The sequence below is a fragment of the Pipra filicauda genome, unplaced genomic scaffold (assembly GCF_003945595.2).
Source record: "Pipra filicauda isolate LSUMZ 115617 unplaced genomic scaffold, ASM394559v2 scaffold529_size498821_pilon, whole genome shotgun sequence".
Lineage (NCBI taxonomy): Eukaryota > Metazoa > Chordata > Aves > Passeriformes > Pipridae > Pipra > Pipra filicauda.
In genome coordinates, this window is record NW_024104675.1 from 51461 (window position 1) to 73824 (window position 22364).

The 22364-nt window shown below is 43.3% G+C and overlaps 1 protein-coding gene across 1 annotated transcript; it reads left to right on the plus strand.

Moving 5' to 3' along the window:
• The first annotated feature begins 1244 nt into the window (after positions 1–1244).
• On the plus strand, positions 1245–21321 carry DTD1 (D-aminoacyl-tRNA deacylase 1). Its single transcript, XM_027748345.2, has 6 exons — positions 1245–1348; positions 3620–3710; positions 5899–6134; positions 12639–12736; positions 18756–18932; positions 20718–21321. The coding sequence occupies exons 1-5, from the start codon at positions 1306–1308 to the stop codon at positions 18909–18911; spliced, it is 624 nt and encodes a 207-aa protein (XP_027604146.1). The 5' UTR covers positions 1245–1305; the 3' UTR covers positions 18912–18932; positions 20718–21321.
• The last annotated feature ends 1043 nt before the right edge of the window (positions 21322–22364 follow it).

The following is a 22364-nucleotide window of genomic DNA, read 5'->3' on the forward strand; positions in this document are numbered from 1 at the left end:
AGGCTTCCTCCAGTCTCTATGGACATGGCCTCCCTTTTGGGGGGAGCTGACCCAAGACCCTGCACCGGCAGAGCTTCCTTTCTGTAGGGGCTTCTACCTGCCCCTGCCCCACCTCCCCTTTTCTATCAAGGCTCTCCCTACAGCTTTTTTAGGACACCCCTTGCCCTACCCCACACAAGTCTCTCTAAGGTCTCCCATCTTGCCATAAGGAAAGCTGTCTCTGCCCACACACCTCAGGTTCCAGATCCTTCCAGTATCTGAAGGGGGCCTACAGGGAAGCCAGAGAGGGACTCTTCATCAGGAACTGTAGTGGTAGGACAAGGGGGAAAATCTAGGGTAGATATTGGGAAGAAATTCTTTACTGGGAAGGTGGTGAGGCACTGGAACAGGTTGCCAAGGGATGTTGTGGATGCCCCAACTGTGGAAGCATTCAAAGCAAGGTTTTGGATAAAGCCTTGAGCAACCTGGTCTAGTGAAAGGCCTCACAGCAGCGGGATTGGGACTAGATGATCTTTAAGGTCCCTTCCAACTCCAACCATTCTATAATTCTATTGGAGCTTTTATAACACAAGCCCCACCTAGTCCATGCACCTACAGACTCACCTTTCCATATAGACTCCTCTGGTCCCTACAGCTACCACCTCCTTTTCTAGAGGGCTACTCCCAGGCACTAATTTCTCTGGGCACCGCCTTGTGGCCCTGTAGCTGTTGCTATAGAGGTGCTGCTCTGATCACCTGCATTTTCTCCCTTTTGTAGGCGACCCCACAAAACCGTACAGACATTAACTCCCCTTTAGAGGAAGGGAGCCCCTCCACGCACTGAACACCTGTGCACACCTGTCCTTTACGCACCTGTGCAGGCCTGTCCTGTGCACACTTGTCCTGTGCATGCCTCTGCACACCTGTCCCATGTACATCTGTGCACGCCTGCCCTGAACACACCTTTCCTGTAGACACTAGGCCTGTACATGCCTGTACCCATCTGTGCATGCCTGCCCTGCGCATACCTGCGGACACCTGTCCTGAACCCACCTGTCCTGTGCCCACCTGTCCTGTGCACACCTGGTCAGTGCACACCTGCACACACTTGGTCAGTGCACACCTGCCCTGCGCACACCTGTCCTGCGCACACCTGTCCCTTTGCTCTCGAAGCAGCCTCTGTTGGCGCTGTCGGGGGTGTGCCGGCGGGCTGCAGTAGCACCTCCCGGCCGCGGTGCGGCGGTGCGGGCGGGCGGCGGGCAGGGAGCGGCCGCCGTTGCCGGGCGCCGCCGCCTGTCCCCGCTCGGCGCCGGCCCGCGCTGCGCCATGAAGGCGATCGTGCAGCGGGTGGCCCAGGCCAGCGTCACAGGTCAGTGCGCCCCAGCCGGGAGGGCTGGGGGCGGCCGTGTGTGTGTGCGTGTATGTGTGTGTGTGTGTGTGTGTATGTATGCATGTGTGCGCTCCCCTTTCCTTGTCCCGCTGCGTGGGTTTGGCGTGGGCCGGCTCGCTTGCTTCTCCCACGGGGGCCCAGCCGAGCTCCCTCATGGGTTGCGTGTGTGGTCTGTGTATCGAGGTCTGTGTACATCCTCGCCTTGCCGGCATGGGCTGGCAGTCCCGCTGCAGTCGCCTCCTCGAGTGCCTTTGTATTCATACCACAGTCGCAGTCATTTTGCATTGCTGCTTTGCGTTCAGAGAATCACAGAACATTTTGAGTTGGAAGGCACTCACGAGGATCATCGAGTACCAACTCTTAGCCCTGCACAGGGTATACGCAGGAGTCACACCATGTGCCTGGGAGCTTTGTCCAAACGCTTCTTGAATTCTGTCAGGCTTGGTGTCCGTGTTGGCGGGGCCGTCCTGGTCACTGCCGCGCTGTGTGTGTTGGCAGTGCCATCCCCTCTGCGAGCCCTCGCTCCTGCATGTGTGCCACGACAGCCACAGCCACCTGCATCGGTTGCTTGCGTGGCAGAACTGAACCGGTGACTGTTCCACGTTGCCTGTGTGTGTGTCAGAGTAGCCATCCCATCTGCCTCCTTGCACCATGGACACGTGCTGGCACCACGGTCACAGTTGTCTCTGTCCTGCGTGTGCATGTCAGCAGTGAGCCTGTGATCACCTTCCCCCAGCGAATGTGTCAGCACTGTAATCAAGGGTGCCTCCATGCAGCGTGTATGTGGTGGCAGTGCCATCCCAGTTTCCCTCTCCTGTGGCTCCTGTGCATTGGCAGTACAATCACAGTCACCTCGGAGCATTGCAAGCACGTTGGCAGTGCAGCCTGGGGCCCCTTTTTGCACTGCTTGTGTGTGTCAGTGGTGCTGTCCCTGCTGCCACTGGGCACTGCTTGCCTGGGTCAGTAGCCCTGGTGCCGATTGGAATGGTGTGTCCTGATGGAATGTCCCCGCTACTGCACTGGTTGGACCTTCTGTGCTTGACATGCTTAAAATCCCCAAGAAGTTTGCACGTGAGGCAGTGAGTTCTGCTGTGCGGCCCAGGGGTCAAGGAGTGTGCAGCAGGATGGCCTTCACGCTATAAAACAGTTTCTGCTTGTGTGTCATCACTGACAGAGCATGTTTGTGTAAGGGGCACAGCTTTTGTGCACAGCTGGTACTGCGGCCACAACAGTGGTCAGTCCCCATCAGCACTGGAGTTCTTGCTGACTTACTGCCACTTCCCTGGGGAATAATTTAAACTATTGCTTCTGGCTGTTGAAGAGTTTGAGATGTCACTCTCTGAGGGAGAGAGTGCTGTACATAGCAGAACAGATTTCTAAGCTGGAGGACTCATACCCAGATCCAATGGAAAGAGTCTTTGTGAGGAGTTTTTCCCCCTGGTTTGCTTCTGCCCATTGGGAATAGTCCTGATATGGCCACTAGTGCAGAGACACAAGCTTTCAGCTTTTGCTGGAGACCTGATCTCCTCTCATTTTACAGAATGTTTGGAGCTTTTTTCCCCAGTCATGAACCTGGATGCAGTTTTAACGGCTGGGTAACTGGTGCTTATCTCAGTTTTAAGGCTGCATCTAATCTTACTACAGCGATCTCAGTATCAACCACGGTCCATAATTTAAATTAAGATAATCAGTTTAAGATAATTTAAAACATTTCTTAGGAAAACGCTATAGATCTTGGATGGTTTGTGTTTTATTGTAAATGTCATTAAAGGGGTTGTGTTCCAAATTAGAAGGGCAGAATTTGCAGGTTGTTACAAGTCATATTTAAAAAAATTCGTGAGGGTAGAAGGTAGAAGTCACCTTTTCACAACAAATACAAAGTATGAAGGGAATGGTGGAGTAGAGAACTTGAGAAACTTAGTGACATCAACCAGGTGGATAATTTTTACAAGTCTTGGAGAGAGTTCTGCCTTTTCTCTGGTTAGCACGGCTGATCCAGCAGTAGTAAAAATCTTTCAACAGTTTTTAGATGCTGGAATAAGCATCCTGAGCTCACAAAGAAGTGACACTGGGAAGCTTTTGAAAGAATGCTTCTATGTGATCTTTAATCTCTACAAACTTAACACAGATAAGCAGGATTTGGAAATGCTGTTTGGTGGATGAAGAGTTTTCCAGCTGAAAGCAGTACTTACTTGTGTCATAAAACAAGACAGTGCATTTAACCTTACTTTTCCCCCTCTCCTTCCCCAGTGGGTGGTGAACAGATCAGCTCAATAGGACGAGGCCTCTGTGTGCTGCTGGGCATTTCTTTGGAAGATACACAAAGAGAGCTGGAGCACATGTAAGTCGCTTATTTCCTTTTGCCTTGTGCTGTTTTACTTGTTTATTGCCGATACTGAATCACTGATACCTGTGCAGTAGCCAAACAAATTGCTTATTCCTACTGGGAGATTCAGGTTTACCTGTTAGTTCCTCTTGAGATTTTACCTTGAATACAAATTTCTTAGTTAGTTCTTAGTTTATGTTCCACTGAGAAAAATCTGTTTCTGTTCCCTGTCTCTGTGTTTTCTAACAAGAGCAGACTCAAAAAGGAAGAATCAACATGTTGGGTTTTTCAGATTTCCCTTTTTTAGCTGTCTGTCCTTTTTACTGCATGAATTTACCCAGAAGAAATCCATCCTTCAAGGATGGGATTTATCAGAAACCTCAAACTCTCATTTTAGTTTGCACAGAAGTTTTGTTCTTCCAAAAGGCAGGATACTCCTGTCAGTTAGTTGTGTGGAAACATGAATCAATTTTGGCAGCCTTGAGGACTGGCTCTGGCCATCTGTTCCATGGCCACAGAATAGCGTAATTCAGCCAGCAATCACATGCAAGAAGGAGTTCTCCAGGGGCTTCTTCTGTCTCCTTCAGACAGATCATTATTCTAAGACTGACCTCAGTCTTTACAAAGGCAAAGAAGAAACAGGTGGTGGAGCTGACTGATGTCAAGGAGAGGAAAGGCTCAAGCAGTGAAGAGAGAAGAATGTGAGGGATGGTGAAAACAACCCTTAGCAGATGTGGCACAGAAAGTAAGAGACTGAGGATATGACCTGAATGTCACCAAAGATCTCACATAAACGTTTGAAACTTGTAGAGAATTGCAGCAGAGCTGAAGGGGGTTTTATTCTGACATGCTTCATTGGTTTACCTTACTGTTTGCCTCGCTCAGTGTGTAACATTTGCTCTGTCATTGTTTCTTATCCTTACCTTGGTGAATGTGGAGGATGCTTCTGAATATTACATGCAGGTGATCCACAGTGACTGTGCTCTCAACACCAGGTTGTTGGGATGACTGATGCAGGAAGGGCAGGAAGCCAGCATCTGAGAAAAAGGAATGAAAGAAATCAGCTTAACCAGGTTTTTCAGGTCCTATTAAAGGAAACTTTAGTAATCCTGCAAGTGAAACAACAAACACCTCTAAGATTAAAACAGAGCAGTGATGATGATTAAAACCTTCTGCTGGGGTCTTCCAGTGGATGCTTTTAACCATCTATTTCATTCAGAAGTTAATTCTGTTTGCTGTTGACACACACAGATTGGCAAGGATGGTTCTTGGGACTGTGCCTTAGTGATGGCAAAGCTGTGGAGCTAGACCATAACAAAGTCTCAGCTTTATCTTATACTAACGGCCTCACCTCTGGTGCCATATAGAATGCCTGGCTGATGACTGGAATTGAAATGCTTTGCACTTGATGTGCTCTCTTGATGCTGCAGATGTGGAGAAGAAACCAAAGACAGGAGAGTGGCTTGCAGTCCTGTTACCAATCGAAGTCCTGACACGGACTGGATTGCAAGTCCTCCTGTTGCTTTTCAGGATCCATTTGTGAAGTTCCTCTTATTCTCTTGAGTATTAGAGCCAAAAATGGGTCCAAAATTCAAACAAGTCCAAATCACCACTTTACTGCCACCTGCAGTTCTGCCCTGTTCCTTGCCTTCCTCTTCTCCTGATGAAAAAGTGTTGCCCTTATCTGGCTTGTGGGGCCTGGTTTGGGAATAGTGCTAGGAAGTGACAAAGCAGGAGGTGTATATGTGAATCATGACTGGCAACAACTACAGTGTAGGATGATCTCATTTCATACTAAGTGTGATTTTCCAGTGCGGTGGGAGGATTAAAATTCCCAAAGCTGTTCACATGTTAAGGAATATTGTGACACATAAAATCAGATATTAAAGAGTGAGCTTTCTTAACTTACTATGCCATCTTTACGTCACTCTATAACATGCAGTTATTCAGTTCTGATCCCATTCTCCATGAAACGATGGTGTGGATTAATGATCTGACAACATTGTGTAGGTGTATAAGGGCTGTCTTGGTTATGCCTCTGATAATGTGACGAGATTTCCACGGCTTAGGAATGAAGGTGCAAAGGGATATCTTGTTATGGGGAGAAAGAATGAATATGCATCTGCCTTTCCTGTTATCTTATTCTGTATGGTACCTGTTGATTCCTCATGGGACAATTTAAGAATTATCTTTTTCCTACTAGGGTTCGAAAGATCTTGAACTTGCGAGTATTTGAAGATGAGAGTGGGAAGCACTGGTCCAAAAGTGTGATGGATAAACAGTATGAAGTGTTGTGTGTGAGCCAATTTACCCTCCAGTGCATCCTGAAAGGAAACAAGCCTGACTACCACATGGCAATGCCCACAGAGCAGGCAGAGTGTTTTTATAACAACTTCCTAGAGCAGCTAAGAAAAGCCTACAAGCCAGAGCTTATTAAAGGTAAGGACTGAAGGTTGGTAAGGTCCTTGATGTGACCACCGTACCTTTCTTGTATGTGTTCTTTCCCGATTGTTGATTTCTTTACTCTGTGATTTTCTGTCTGTCTTGCTGTGCTGGTTTAAAAGTGAACTGGGGGGAGAAGTGAACCCAACTCAAGAGAGATTACAAGTCAGAGTTACAATTTACTAAAAAGATTACAATAAATTCAATGATACAGAGAAAACACTGGTTTTAACCCCCAAAGACAGATATATAACTCAGTACCCTGGGACAGGAACAGAACAGTGTTCATTAGCCCCTGTGTTGAGCACCACATGGCCCCTCCCGGGGGCAAAGTAAAAGGAAAGGAAACCTGTTGTTCTGGATGATGGTGGCAGTTCTGTCGAAGTAATGATTGCAGTCTTGTCGAAGTGGCAGTTGCAGTCCTGTTGAAGTTCTGGTCCTCCTCTGGATCCGACAAGTGGTACCAGAAGTCCCAAAACCCAGAGTTTGTATATGCTCAGGTTTAGGTGGGAATGCCCAGTACCTCCCCTATAGTGGGGAGTTTCACAATGGGTGATTTAACTCTGTGAGTCATGGGATATTTTTGGAATTTTTGATGGTCTAGGTTGTTGCAGCTGCCTGTTATGACAGTCCATTATGGGCCATTAGCGGAGATGACCTCTCAGGCTGGGTGTGAAGGTGTTAATGCCTCCCTGGAGGGGAGTTATCACAGCCCAGTCATTGGTGTGAAGACAAAGGAACACTCCCTGCCTCACAGTGTTTTTTTAACACCCAGCCTGAGGTGTCAGGTGTGCCCTGGGCAGCTGCTGCAAACAATCTATTTATTAACAGTCCATCAGAAATGACATAGAGGGTGTAGAATACGGTTTTGGTTATACCCACATAGTGATAAACTGCTCTCAGCCCCTGTAACTAGGACACTTGCAAAGGAGCTGTCTTTATATGCTAGTAGCTGAGAGGATGTTATGGTATTTTCACTAGTGGCCTGGCAGGGTGATCACTCCAGTCTTCCTCTAACCAAACCATTTCCTGTCATTCCTCTGGAACACTAAGAATTATGGATGTTCTTGTGTTGTTATTGGCTGCACGACATGAGCAATGACTGACAACGTAACGCAGAGAGGCTGCAGCCATGAGAACAAGCTCTGAGGTCAGGCTCCCTCAAAAGCTGGATGTTTTGTGCTGTGTAGTTAGATTAACCCAGGACAAGCACTTTTTCTGAGATATATGTTGAGTCAGGCTTGAAGGTGTCACCAGTGTGTGATAGTTCCATCTGTCACTTTGCTTCTACATCCTGTTAAATGGTAATGACGACAGCGGGAGTTGTAATGTGTTGTTTGAGAACAGTATTTGATTTAGGCTATCTTTTCTCAACTCTATGTCACGTATGCAACAGTCTTCTCTTTACTGGAGAATGCCTGGCTTCCCTGGGTATTGTTGTTCTTAATCTTTTCTGTTTGCTTTTCTGATTTCTCTCTGTCCATTTTCATATTTAGACTTGATTTTTTGCTACACTTGACCAGAAGACAAGTACCTAGAAAAGACTATTTTTTAAATGGTGGCTGTTAATGGATAATGGTCAGCCTTACTTTCGTTATGAGGAAAAAAGTAAAAAAAAAGACAGAAAACTGGTAGCTGGGGAAAGAGTTATAGGCTAATTTTTATATTGACTCTAAGATTAGGGTAATTATCTCAGTGCTTTCCAAGGAGGCACATTGAAATGCACACATAAAATGTCCCTCTTTTCTGGTAGCTTGATGTGTTCTTCCAGTCAACATTTGTTCATGATAAGGAATGCATTTCTCATACCCCTTCCCTGCATCCTTTTTAGTTGGTAATATAGAAAACTTCTAACTAATTCAGAATATTTGCTTTTTGAATCTTTATCTTTGATGAGTTCTGACTAAGTTAGGACCCATTCCTATGCCTCAGAAACTGGTAACAGAACTTCCTGGCAAGTTAGTGAGAATAAGATTTGCTCTGGTGAGATTTGATTGAGTTGACACTTACGTCCTGGGAAACTAAAAGCAAATATGGACTTTCTTCTTTCACTTAAATGAGGTGTGGAAAAATTGATATATCTCTGTATATCTACTTTTTTGTCCTTGGGCTTTGGAAAATGCTCTGTTTCTGAAGTACCTTCAATCAGTTTATAATTTGACAGCGGCTTTTTGAACTTCTCTCAGTGAATAGCAGTTGTATACCTGAAATGCATAGCCACTGTTGTTAAGTGCCCATATTTTGGCACTTGCTTGCCAGTACTTTCTGCAAAAAGAGCTAAAACTTCTGCATTTTCTTTCTGTGCTGAAAACATAGAAACATAAGAGTGACTGCCTTGTGGTATTGTGTCAGACAACACATGCATTTAAAACTGCTGGCAGCACTGGAACTACGTGTTAACTTATGATTTTGCTTTTTTATTAAGCTGTACCAGACTATATTGTTATGACTCTGTTAGGTCAAAGTTTCTGTTGTGTCAATTGCTTTGCTAGTGCTTTTGTTTGTTTGTTTGTTTTATCTATTTATTTTTGTGCATGCAAAGTTTATGAAGTTTGGCAGTTTCATAGGTAGTGGGCCAAATCCTGTGGTAGCAGAATTTACAGTTACCCTGAGCTGAAGTATAATTTTGTAAAATTGTAATTCCTGATCTGTGATTTACTATGGCATGCAAACATACTGAATTCTGTCCTGGAAAAGTCCTGAGGAAATCAAAACCTGACTTGCTGGGGGCTGCCCTACATGCTACTGGGTTACAAAGGGTGGTGGGAGGGCCCTGAGAAGGAGCTCTGGTAAATGAGGGGCTGGACTGTTAAATAGGTTTAGTGTATCAGCTTGAGGCTCTAGCTGCTGTCTACAAAATCTCTACTCATGTATTTCCCCTACATACACACAGTTGTAGTTATTGGGAGATTAGAGTTTGGTTCTCTGGATTGCTTTAGGTGCCCTTCCCTTTGATCTTACAAATTGCTTAATGCGTTTTAGAGGAGTAATGTAGTCACTGAAATTGGAATTTGTGTAGCTGAGGCAAAGATAGATCAATAAATGTCGTGTCCTGTTGCCTAAGAGCCCTGTGTTTTCTGGTTCCTATTTTTTCTCGGTAGATAATTTGGCTGTTGGAAGTTAGGCTGCTATGTGTGCTACTTAGAGATGCTGGGCAGGCAGCTCCTCTGTCTGTTATCTGGTCTGTCTGGAGCTTTCCAGCTAGGAGCTCAGTAAAGAGAAACACAAACCATTCTTTCACACCCAGAGCAGTGGAACATTTGACAAACAAAATCTTGGAAGAGGTTATGTGTCAGGGCCTTTGCTCTCTGCCTTGCATGTGCATTTAGTGTTCTGAGGCAGTAAGGATTAGCATGGCAAAGAGTGTGAAATGTCATGCTCCTTCAGTAGTAATATCCCAGTAAATATGAGAGGATTGTTCCACAAGGAAGAGTTTAAGTCAGATTAAGGTTTGGTACAAGTTGAAAGCAGAATTATTCTCCTTGATTAAATTCCCTTTGTAAGTGTTGTCACTTCAGAATAAGTGTTCTTATCTGGAGCAAGGATAATCGCATGGTGTTAATTAAAAATAACTTTCTAAGTAGACAAGCTTAGAAGTAACTCCTGAATAAAACCAGTGTGAGGTTTTTGGGTCATAAGGCTTGAGATAGGTTCAAAAATATTCTGAAAGTAAATTATATCTCTTTTTCAAGTTTTTACATCTCAGATGTGGCCTCTCTGACTCACCATAGATAAAGATCTTCTTTACCTCTGAGGAAGGTATGCATGCCTGATTTTTAGAGACAAGGAATTTGGAGAGATGGATGTCCAGCAGAATAAACTTGACACTAATTATAATTCCAGGATCCTGTTTTATTGCAGAAGATGTTGTAAGGTGAATTTATCAGCCAAGGAGTCTTAAAAGTGGGGAAAGATTTACTACATTGAAGTGCATTATTGTATAAAAAGCATGAAAAGAAATAGTGTTTTTAAGGGTAAGTTATTATTGTCTCCCATGGACAGTTCAGGGTCATATGATAAATCTACCTGAAGTTGCTGGGGTAACAAGCAATATGCAAGGAGGATGGATTCTTTCTCCTCCTCTCCTTCTGACTGAGAAGTGAAAATCAATCCAAACTCTCGGGACAGAGAGATGAAAGAGATGATGTTTTCAGTTTCTTTGCAGTGCTGTACAGAAGTGGGATTTATCTGCCTCGGAGTTTCAGAAGTTGCATTCAAGGGCAGAACTTTGCATCCTGTCTGCCTGAGTGCTGCAGAAGTGATGTGTTCCCCCCATGTGCTTTTAGCTGAATGCAACATCCAGTGTTTCCACAGATGTCAGTCTGATTTAGGGGAGTTAGGCTGTCTCCCAACTTACCTCTTCAGGAAACCATAATGCACAAATAAGAGATGCCCCCCCTTCTGAAAGGTTATATGAATTGCCACATACTGACACAACAGTGGACAAGGGAAGGAATGCAGGAGCATGTATTTGAGGCAGACAGCCAGCACTGGGGGAGATTCTGCTGAAGAAGTTGTCTTCCTAAGGAGGAGTTAGGCATTGATTTAAGAAGAAATGTTGAAACTAGGTTTTATCTTTACCGTGTTATTTCAGGCAAGATCAGACCCAAAAGCTGCAGAACAAAAAGCTGTATTACAGTGAGGTCACTTCTTGAAAAGAGCTGTGGGAATCAAGGGACCACTGGAACCTCGTTTTGTTGTGTAAGAGAGCTGCCAGAACAGAAATCCAGAAGCATCCCATGAGGAAAGCACAGAGTGTGCAGGAGCCATGCATTCTTTTCAGCCATGTCCTCTATGGGGCAAAACATCTGAGGACAGCAACTGGTAAAATTATGCAGTAAATTACAGGTCTTTTAATAAAACAAATCCCTCAAATCATGCTCTTACCCCCCCTTCCATTGGCATTTATGTTGCTGTGACTCTTCAGTGATCAGTCCAGAACCTTTTCCTTGGCTGCTGAAATATTGGCAGCAGACTTTTGTACAGTGCTATGATTCTTGGCTTTGCCAGAGCTTGTATCTCTAGTTCCATAGGGTGCCTTGTGGCATACAGCTTTTGAAAAAGCAGTTGGGTGGTAGATTGATTGTGATATGGCCCATACGTGTTGGACAGGCCTGAACATGCCTTTTCTTTTTCCTTTTTCTTTTAAGCAAATATCAGACTTCTGTCTGACTTATAGGATGTGACAGGGAAACATTGGGAACTCTCTGAGAGCTCTTTGTCCCCAGTAACATGTCTGTGAAAAATCAGAATAGCTTGATCTCTCTTCAGTCAGGGACATCACCTGTTGCTGTGGAAAGCAACAGGTGTGCTGTGTAGCTATACAAAATCTCATGTAAATATTCCCAGTGGTGGTTGTGTCACTGAAGTTTGAGCCTATGGCTTTTAGCATGTTCTTGCTCACTGTCCAAGGTGGTACTGGAAGTTGTTTTGGTTGGGTTGCTGAGCTGACTCCAGGCCTGCCTTCCCAGTAAGTGAGACTGCTCCAGTCTTTGGATAACTGCTGTCAGTTTGCTGCAGTACACTTTTTTTCTCTTCCATGCATTTGTAGTGATACGGGAACATCTCTTCTTGTTGCTGTCCCTGCAGGAAAGTCTATAAAGGCTGCTCAGGTGTGCAGGACAGTAGAAGAGAATATGTGGTAGTGAGCAGAATAGGCTCAGCCAGGGGTGGGTTGAGTTTGAGGAGTAGAGAGCTAGACTAGAAAAAATGAAGCAACGAAGTTTGGACAAAGAAAAATGAGATGTGAGGAGAAGACAGCATACAACAGGATGGCCTTTCTAAACTATACAAGATAAAAATGTCATAGCTCTGTCATCATAGAACCTTCTCAAATGCTTACAAAGAATCTGGCCTGTGCCTCAGCTGGTATGCTAATAAATGCCATTGATGACAAATGACATAGACATTTGTGATTTCAGAAGTGTATTCCTCTGAAGTCAGCAAGGTTGAAGGAGTAGGCAGTGTCTTTTTTTCCACCTTTTCTTGCCAAACTCTGTCAAAGAACAACCTATGTTGCAAGCAGGAACGTAGAAATGGCTGTAGCAGATTGGGACTGAGCTGCACATCAGTGTTCCTTGCTCTAGAGTATTCTATGACAAATGCTTCAGAACAGGCTTTTATCTTTTGCCTATGTATAAAGTTTCTTCAAAACATCAGCTGGTTAGTTGGACTGGATCCTTAGGCTTAGCTGTTACATCCTTTAAAATTTCATCTCCTGACTGTGAGAACTATCCCCCTATCCTGAACTGTGAGCACCTTGATTATCTGTAGACTTGGTTTGTTTTGTGGATGTTTCTATACTTAGCTGTGTATTTATCATCTCTGAATGCCAGACTACATAGCTGGGTGCACATACACTGTTATTTTCTTAGTTGCTTTCTGCAGTATGTTAGTCCTTTCATGTATTTTTATTTTTTTTTGGTAGCACATTTGCTGAACACTTTGGTATGTGTTATCCTTCCAAGAGCTCTCAGCACTTCTTGTCTCTTCCCTTTTCAGATGGCAAGTTTGGTGCCTACATGCAGGTACACATCCAGAACGATGGTCCTGTAACAATAGAGCTGGAGTCCCCAGCTGCCACTGTTGACCCTAAACAGGTAAGTGACCCAGAAGGTCTGCCTGGAAAGAGTGATGTATATCCTTTGCAGATTTGTAGCATTCTTGTTATGAAGCAGTATAGCTTTCCTTAGACACAAGGACCTCGTCCTTCCTATGCAGCCTCTGAAAAGTAAATAATTTCATTGTTTTCTTCAGTTCCCTGGCCTGTTGATAGCTGCCTGCTGTCCTGGTAAAGGTTGTGCATGTGTAATGCAAAAAAGCTTTTTACAGTTTATTCCTCCTCATCATTAAAGCTGCTGTTTAATCATGACTCATTAATGATGTTTTTAATGTGTCTGGACAACCACCCCTGCCAGCTTTTAGTGAAGTTTCTTGCCATGTAGGAGCTTGTGCATGTGGGTGACTGGATGGAACTGGAGACATGCCTCTTTGTCAGAAAAAAGGGAACAGCAATTTAAGTCCCAAATTTAAGTCTGGAGCGGAGAGGAGAGTTAGCTCTTCTTAGGAACAGCACAAGTTATGCTGCAAACCAAATGCAGTAATGAGGTTTTCTCATCTTCTAAACACAACAGTGACTTTTCCAGGCTGAAAGAGAAGGGGGAGGGCTTGTTATTACCAACTGTGCCTCAGCAAGGCCACACCAATCTTATTTGTATAACGTTTCACTTAACCTTGTTAAAATTGTTACTGCAGTTTATAAGAAGGACACCAGGGAAGAACTAGGAAACTACAATTTAGTTAATCTAACCTCAGTACCTGGAAAAATTATGGAGAAGATCATACTGGGTGCTGTTGAAAGGCATTTAAAGAACAATGCAGTCATCAGGCAGAGTCAACATGGATTCAGAAGGGAAAGTCCTGTCCAACTGATTTGATACCCTTCTACAATAAGGTCACCTGCATAGTGGAGGAAGGTTAGGTGGTGGATTTAGTTTTTCTGGATTTTGGTAAGGCTTTTGATACTGTCTCTCACAGCATTCTTCTCAACAAGTCCTCCAGCTGTGAAATAAGCAGATACACAGTGAAGAACTGGCTGAAGGGCAGGGCTCAAAGAGTTGTAGTCAGTGGGGCTACCGCTGGCTGACGATCAGTCGCCGGCAGTGTTCCTCAGGGCTTAATTTTGGTACCCCTTCTGTTCAATATATTTATCAGTCTGGATGCAGGAGCTGAATGCACCATTAGCAGATTTGCTGATGATACCAGACTGGGAAGTGCTCTTGACTCTCTTGTAGGACAAGAGGCCTTGCAGAAGGATCTAAATAGTTTGGAGCATTGGGCAGTCATCGGTGGCATGATATTTAGCTGGGCCAAATGCTGGATTCTGCAGCTGAGACAGAACAGTGCTGGGCAAAAACATAAACTGGGAGAGGGGTGGCTGGAGAACAGCTCTCCAAAAAGGATCTGGTGTGACGGGCTAGCCTGTAGCAGGCTCAGTAGGAGTCAGCAGTGTGTGCCTGAGCAGCCAAGAGGGCAAACCCCATCCTGGGGTGTATCAAATTTAAACAGCCAGTCTAAAGAGGTGATTAGCTGTAATTAGCATTGGTGCAGACTCACCTTGAGTGTTATGTGCAGTTCTGTGCCCCACGATTCAAGAAGGTTGTTTAGGTACTTGAATACATCCAGAGGAAGGCAACAAAGCTGGTGAAAGGGCTGCAAGGAATGTCCTGTGTGGAGCAGCAAAGAACTCTACGTTTGTCTGGAGAAAAGGAGGCTGAGGGTTGACCTCATTGCTCACTACAGCTTCCTCAGGAGGGGAAGTGGAGCAAGACTGTAAAGTAGTAGTTCTTCTGTTTCTGGTCTTTCTTTCTGTACCCTCACAGTTTTAGCACGAGTTCTCAGGCCAAACTGTGCATAATTAGCAACAGTAGCTCTGTTTTTGGAGTGAGAACTACTTGTAGATTCAGGCACTCACATTCCCACTTGGGGGAATTGAGCTACTGCTTGATTTGCCTGGGAAATAGTCTGCAGAAAGCTGGATTGGCAGAGAAACAGAGTGCTTTGATGTCCCCTTTGAACTGTCCGTTAACCATCAAGAGGGTTACGGCCCCGTGTTTTCAGGTGCCATGTTTATGACTTGTTAAGGTTGAGGTTTAGTTGTGGTACTTGTGGTGGTATCAACCCTTTGATTTTGCCACTACAACTCTTTGTGGAATAGGAAAGGACATGGTCCCTCCATGCCATCAGGCAATGTGTTCTGCACAGTTCTCCATGCTCTTGCAGGGCTCTGTCTCAGGTGCAGGTGCCATATCCCTTGTGTAGCAGCTTTTATTGTAGCCTGCAGTTGACTGCATAGTGGCAAGATGGAGAGCAGCATCGTGTCCTGCTGCCTGTGAATATGAGATGGAGCCCATGGTGTCATGGTCTCTAGGGCAAAACTGGTGAGCAATCTTTTTTGCTGAAGCAGTCAGTGGGAATCATTGACCTAAGGGTGGGTGGATCCCCAAAGGATGGCACAGTGCAGTTTCTGACTGGAATGGAGAGGATTCAGAGAGCTTTTACCCCACTGCTCTGTGTGTAGGTGTTAAATAACCCAAGAGGAATCACCAAGGTGTGCAGGATTCTTCAAGGTTCCATTTCTTTCTTGGGGAATGTTGGCTTGTGTAAGGATTTTGCTTTCACAGTTCAAGGCTGCCTGCTTTACCCATCTGACAACACTTTCCTGGTGACCACAACATGGACAGAAGTAAGGGAAGGATGCTGGTTTTCAAACTTTCTCTGGCATGAAATCTTTGTTTAGTGTGAATGTCTGATTCTGCTTCAGTCTCGCTTGCTGATTGGCTTCCATTCCTCCTTAAAACTCATTTCATCAGCAGAGATGAGGCTTCTTGTGCAGGATGTGCTTAGAACACTGTTACTTGTCCTAAGGTAAGGATACACCAAGGATCTACTTACTGAGTGCGTTCCTAAAGCCTGTGTAAAGGTCAGAGTCCTTGTATGGGTATCTGAGTGGGTACTGGACAGTCTGCAGTGAGAGTAAGAGTAAAGTTTGCTCTCCTGCCTTTTGCAGTGTGTTGCCCATGCACATTTCATGAGCCCCCTTGGGTTCCAGCTCATTGCTTGTCCTGGTCTGGGGGATTCTTGGCTGTCACAGAAATGGGTGAGCTTTTACAGTGGCAGAGACATTGATAAAGGAATCCAGCCCTGTGTGCTTTGGATGCACTGAGAGTTTGATCTACACCACGTTTCAAAGAACCCTGTTACTTGAAAACTGGCAGCACTTTTAACTGTTACTGGGTATCTGTTCTAGCTCATATTGAGACCTTAACACACAGTCAGAGGCACTGCTGTTTCTGATGCTCTGAGGCATCCTTTCCTGATACTGTTTTACATGTGTACCATTGACTTGCCCATCATACAAGATGTGATGAGGAAGAGCCAGTTTAAAATGTCATTCTCTTTCCTCTTCCCTGCCCGTGGCATTTTTTTTTTTTGTTGATTTCCTTGTAGCATGGGAACTAAGTCTTAGGGATGGTGTGGTTTTTATGTTCTTGCTTTTTGTTTTAGCCAGAAGAGATGACTGAACCATCCTGCAGTGTTTAATATGATGTTAGCCAAAAGAAATTAGACACATAATTGCTGATGAATAGCTCTTTTCTGTCATTGAATGTGGCAGTGAAATACCTCTTTTTGTCTGAGAGATTGTCTGTGTTTGTAATTGGTAATCTGAAATTTATAATTCATTTGCAATGTAATTAATAAAATTAATAAAAATAATTAATTCAAATGTATATTATTTATTCCTTGTGCTAGAGGGATATAAATAAATCAAATTAATAAAAAAATTAAAAATAAATGTGTCTTCCTTGTACAATAAATATGTATATGGGTATATATAACATATATAAGATGTGTGAGTCTATATATATACAAATAAGAAAGAGAGTATCACAGCTGTTTGTGAAACCCTAGTAAGCAGGGGAAGCAACTAGAGTTTAGTTTGTTGTGAATTGCTCAGTTTCATTGTGGTCTGATTTAATAGTAAGCAAATTATTTGAAAGTATGAAGTAAATCAGAAGATTCTTACACCAGTAGACACCAGTGATTGCTGAGCCTTTACTGAAGATTCGTGATTTTTTTTTGAATTTTGGATGTGTGAATGGAAAAGTAAAAAAGTCAAAAATTGCTGGCATTTAATTGAGCTCTTAAAACATCTTTTTAGTAAGTCAGATGTACAAGAAATTTTACTTGAAAGTCAAAACAAATCCAGGGATTAGAAACTGGATAAGAAATGTGAAAACAAAAAGGCATAAAAGGGAAGAAGGTCAATATGCGATGATTCTGTACTGAGTTCAGTAATAGTGACTACATTTCTTACACAGTCTTGGAGAATGAGGGGAGATCAGATATTTCTCTTCACTCTTGGCTGTGATGCAGAAAGCAGAAGGATTTTCCCTAATGTTCTAACAAACATTTGTACTAACAAATCACAAGCATTGTAGTTTCTGGCCTTAACTGGGGAAGCAATTTTGGGTAATTCTTTTTGGACTTGCATACAACCATTTGCATAATTACAGAGGTAAATGTAATTATCCAAGGGCTAAGAGTGTAGCAAATTTCTGTGCTGTCTTGATGAAGTTTATTGGGATTATTGCTGAGATTAGTTTAGTTGTGCCCAGAATGCTTTGTAAGTGTATATCATATTTTGGGGGAGACTAGGGAGATGTACTTTGTATTTATTTGTAGGAATTTGTGGCTAATAGAAGTAGCCAGACAGAAATGGAGCAAGATGAGGTTTTACAGGTTACCTGGGGAGGTGACGTGGTGACAACTCAGAAAAAAAGCCCACTGAACTTTGAAAGCATTATGAATAATTGTGGAATTCTGGCTGGAATTGACATAGCAGTTTCGGTGTTTAATGCATATATTCTGATAAGACGCTGAACTGATCTCTGTGGGACCATTGTTCCATTATGGTCCAGAAAGAAATAAACCATGTAATATTTCATACCATATTGTGAAACTAGACCCTGTAGTGGGAAGGATAAGGAGAATGAAAGCATTGTAGCAGATCTTTGTTATTGAACCTGCCTGTATCAGTACAGTAAAGCAGTGTACTCACTCTTGGTTGATACGAGGGGTAAATAATTGCGTAATGCCCCTTGGAAATGTTAGTTTTAAACGATAGGAACTTCTGAAGACTGACATTTAAGTAACTTACATTTTTAAATGTCAGGAAGACATGAATTCCACATAAATATTCTATTATTGTGACTTAAAAAATGTCACATAACAGTGTAGTCTTGTTGGTTGAAGAGTAGCATTCATGTTGTCAATGAGTGTGTTGTCAGATAATGTGTTAAAAAGAAAATCATTAGATTATAGAAATCCACACAGATAAATTGTGCAAAGTGTGATGATTTAAGTAGCTATCAGTATGTAGCATCCCCAAAATTTACTTCTCTGAAAAATCAGAAAGAGATGAAGTGACAGCTGTGGGCAACTTAGCTTGACTCTTAGTAGTATTTGAAAGCATTTCTACTGAGAGGTGGCAAGGGTAGAGTTAGCTGAGGGTTTTGTCTTTGTTTTTGATTTCACATGGTTATTGTATATCCTAGGTGATACTAAAGCTCACATGGATCTTTCTCTGGATAAATAATAAAATGAATTTATTCTTGTGTGCTGGATGGCCAAACTTGGGACACATCTGTTGTCAGCATCTTTGAAACTACAAAACCACCACTTAAAGCTCAAAACAGAAGTTTGGTGGAATCCAACTCTCTCTTGTGGTCCTTGTGTTTTACTGTTTTCCACGTTTACAGATTGTGTTGGACAAAGAAGGAACCCTGGAAAAGTGAGAGTAGTTCTTTGAATATGTGCACTTCTCTTATGCTCTGGGATGATTGTGTTAGTGTATGGTGATAATTCACTGTCTTCTCTAAATTTCTGGAAATCCTAGTCTTCAGCTTTTTTTTTCTTTCCTGTTTTGTTGATATATGTATTGGTGACGTGAATCCAAATTGCAAGTTTTATACAAATGCTCGCATTTGTGATTTTTTATAAATAGACATCTGGAATGGTTTTGTTGCATGAAGTGTTTTCTCCTTGTTTTGTGACTAGCTGACAAAACTTGAAAAACAGCAACAAAGAAAAGAGAAGACCAGAACTAAGGTGCCCTCTGAGTCAAGTAGAGAGAGAAATGCCCCCCGAAACAAGGATGACCCCAGCGCCAGCAGTGGAGCAGAAGGAGATGTGTCTTCGGAAAGAGAGCCTTAGCTCATCCAAAGCAGGCCTCAGGTTTGGCTTTTCCTCTCCTCTGTAAAGCTGTGGCCTCCTGCTTGGCAGTCTCTAAACCCTGTGTGTCTTACTGAAGCAGCACATGCAGAGAGCTGCATTAGAAGTGCTGAAAGGTGAAATTCTGATACTTGCTAGTGGGTAATCTCTGCTTCTGTCTGCAGTCACACACCAGAATGTAGGAGTAGGTGAAAATCTCTTCCCAGCTGTGTGATTGGCTGGAGGTGTGTCTGTGAGTCTGGCCAGCCATGATTGTTTCCAGGTTGACTCAGGAAATTTAGGAATTTGATCTTATAATACAGCAGTGATATAACTCAGAATCCTGCTTTGTATTCTTCAGAGTGGAGATACACAGTTATATTTCTCTCTTCACCTAGCAGGCAGGTCATTCTGGAACAGCCCCCACCATTTGTAGTGCCCAAATAACACATGGTCCCTGGCAGTGGAAGTGCGAAACCACTCAGAAGTTGGAGACAGGCCAGAACTGCATCTTCCTGTCATGGTTCCTACCCATCCATCCTGGGTTTGTTCTTTCCCAGAATGACTTGGTAACAGGCTATTTCATATACCTTCACCATCTAATAAGGACATGAGGCCAGGCATTGAGAGCCAGACTTGCTGCTGGAGTTTGGCAGCAGATCTTCTCTCCCTTCAGGCACTTGACCTGCAGGGCACACCTGGACATGAGTGAATGGAATTAGACTGAATATAGATGCAATTCCTTTGCCATGGATTATCTGCCTATGTAGATATGTATTTATCATACTCTTCCTGTCAGTTTTAAGTCTTCAGGACGCAGCTTTCATTACCTTCCTTTCCCTGCCCCTGAAAAGCCACACTGCTGATTTTGACTTTTCAAACATGTCTAAGCTCTCAAAAAAGTATTATTAACCTCATCTGCGCACTGTAGCCCTGAGCCAGCTGTGCAGTTTAATTACTAACAGCTTTGCCAAATCGAGGTTTAACCTTTCTCTCATTTTCCTGTCCCTAGAGTTCAGTCTGGCTGATACTATTCAGCATCACACATTGCTCCCAAAGTTACTTTCTTTTCTTTCTTTTTTTCTTTCTTTTTTTTTTTTTTTTTAATCTATTAATTTCCTTAGTGGTCAGACATTGGGGGATTATTTCTGTTCTACAGAAGTGGTACTAATGCAAATCAATTTGCCTAAGGCATTGAATAGATTTCTGGAAATTTGTTTTAGATTTACCTTGCAAAGGGATCAAAGAAGTTCTCAAGTCCTGGCCTCGTGAAGAGCAGCTTCAAGATTGGTGTGAAATGGCTCTGTTTTTAATTGAGTTGCAGTCAGAAGTGGATTGTCATATGGTACAACAGCTAGGATCACAGGAGTTCTGCTCTCTTTGCCTCTATGTTTGTTGCATCTTCCTCTTTTGATCCTGGAGATGAGCAGGCACATTGGGAAGAAAAATGTGCTCTTAGAAAATGAAGTGATGATGTACTATTATTTCTCAGCAACTGTTGGCCTTGCTGCTGTGCTACAGGGATACAAGTTTTCTGCCCCCTGTTTCCAGGTTGTGTGCTGAAATAAGAACATTTTAGACAGCACAAGTTTGTAGACCTTCTAGAGTGCTTTGGTCAGTCCAGTCTTTCCAATAACATTTGAATTTTTAAGGAGCTGAACGTTTCTAAAATGTGATAAACAAATAACCTAGCGTTAATTTTCATGCTGTGACAATAAATAAAGATACTTTTCTCTTTGGGATTTGAAGGAATCCTACTGCATTGCTACTCTAGCTATAGTAATGTTCCTGTTTTTTTGCCTTCCACAGTTTCTTATACAAAAGCAACAGTGGATTCTTGAAGAAAAACACAATATTCGCCTCAGCAACACTCTTCAACGACTTTGGAAAAGGATGGAAAATGGGAAAACAGAACTAAGACATTAGAAACCTATCATTCTGTATTGAAACAACCAAAGCAGTGCTATCAGAGTTAGTTGTTAATGTGTAGTATCAGTAGTGAAAAGGACTTCTAACATTTTTGTGTATGTGTTTTCACATGACTGCTGAATAAAGGGTGACTGTAGGCAGATTGTAGCAGAACATTCAGTACATAAGCTCCATTTAAAAAAATAAATCAGGGGTTTTCCTTAAACTTGCACTTGAATTCTGAAAATTCTCCAAGGCTTGTATATTGATTCTCATACTACTGTGTCACGTGCTACCTGTATCCATGTCAGTGTGTAGATCTGTGTGTATTTTGGTCAGTTGTTAGCTGCTGTTAACTCCAAGGTAGGCAGTCCGGTCTTTCTGCATGGATTAAGTTATTACAAGGAAAGATCAGCTGCTGGTAGTTTTATCATGTGGAACACATGTGTCCTGTAAACTTTTTTAAAGACAGAAAAGACTTTATTAAACAAATGATGCTAGCTGAGTGCCTGTTGGTGTTTGTGTACTGCATTCCCTGAGATACAGCTGTGTGTAACAGGGTGGGGGACAGAGCTAAAGTTACAGGCCAAGGAACATCTACTGTTCCAACTCATCCACTTCTCCTGTGGAAGTTTGGAAGATTGCTGGCCTGAAATCTTTACTGTTGCTAACACATCTAAGTCATTTAGTTACTTTGTGGTGTCTGTCAAAATGGCACACAGCTGCTTGACATGCTGCATCATGTCCTGTGAAGACTTCTGTCAGATCCATCAGAGGCAGAACAGCAGCTTCCAACAACAAGAGCTGAGAAGCAGCTGCAAAACTGCTCTCCTGTGGGTGTTAAAGCCAAGGAAGCTTCAGGGGAAATGAAAGGCTGCAGGTTGTTGCACCTTTGACTTCTCTCAGAGGTGGTGGTGCCTTTTATAATGGCTGTTCTCCAGGCCTGCCTTGCCCGTACGGTCTTCCCTAGCCATGTACCATGATCCCCATGAGAGCCAGGATGCTCACAGCTCTCTACCTGACTGTAGAGATAACTCACTGATGAGAGTTGTTTTTAATCCAAATGCACATCACAGTTACACTGTGCAACCACTGGGGGTGTGTGGTTTAAACTTTCCTCTTGTAGGCTGCTTATGTTGTAAAGTATCAGTCAACCCAAGATAGGAGAGTCTGAGAACTGCAGCCTGACAGGGCTTTTTAAAATCAAGCTTAAGTAAAGATTTGGCAAGCTACACACCTGGCATTTAAACAATGAGTAGGCAGGATAGGTTGAAATGTTACACTTAGTCTTGCCTTTAAGAATTACATAATTTCTCATCTTGATATGCAGTTTAGTTTGCCTGTGGTCACAGCCTTGTCACAAGCAAGTCTCTTTCACCTCTGGAGATATATATACCTGTTGTGTCTTCTCCCTTCAGAATCTTCCTCACTTAGGGCTGCAGTCTAATGGGCTGTTCTCAAATCAGTGGCTGCAAAATTATTTGGCTGCAAAATGCAAATTTGGGCAGGAAGATAGTGAGTGCCTGCCTCTCAGGTTTGTTGGGGCTG

Excerpts from the sequence above, each read along its gene's own strand:
- DTD1 (XM_027748345.2), top strand. The coding sequence starts at position 1,306 with ATGAAGGCGATCGTGCAGCGGGTGGCCCAGGCCAGCGTCACAG. Across the intron at positions 1,349-3,619 it reads GGCCCAGGCCAGCGTCACAG|TGGGTGGTGAACAGATCAGC; the intron begins GTCAGTGCGCCC and ends CTCCTTCCCCAG. Across the intron at positions 6,135-12,638 it reads CAAGCCAGAGCTTATTAAAG|ATGGCAAGTTTGGTGCCTAC; the intron begins GTAAGGACTGAA and ends TTCCCTTTTCAG.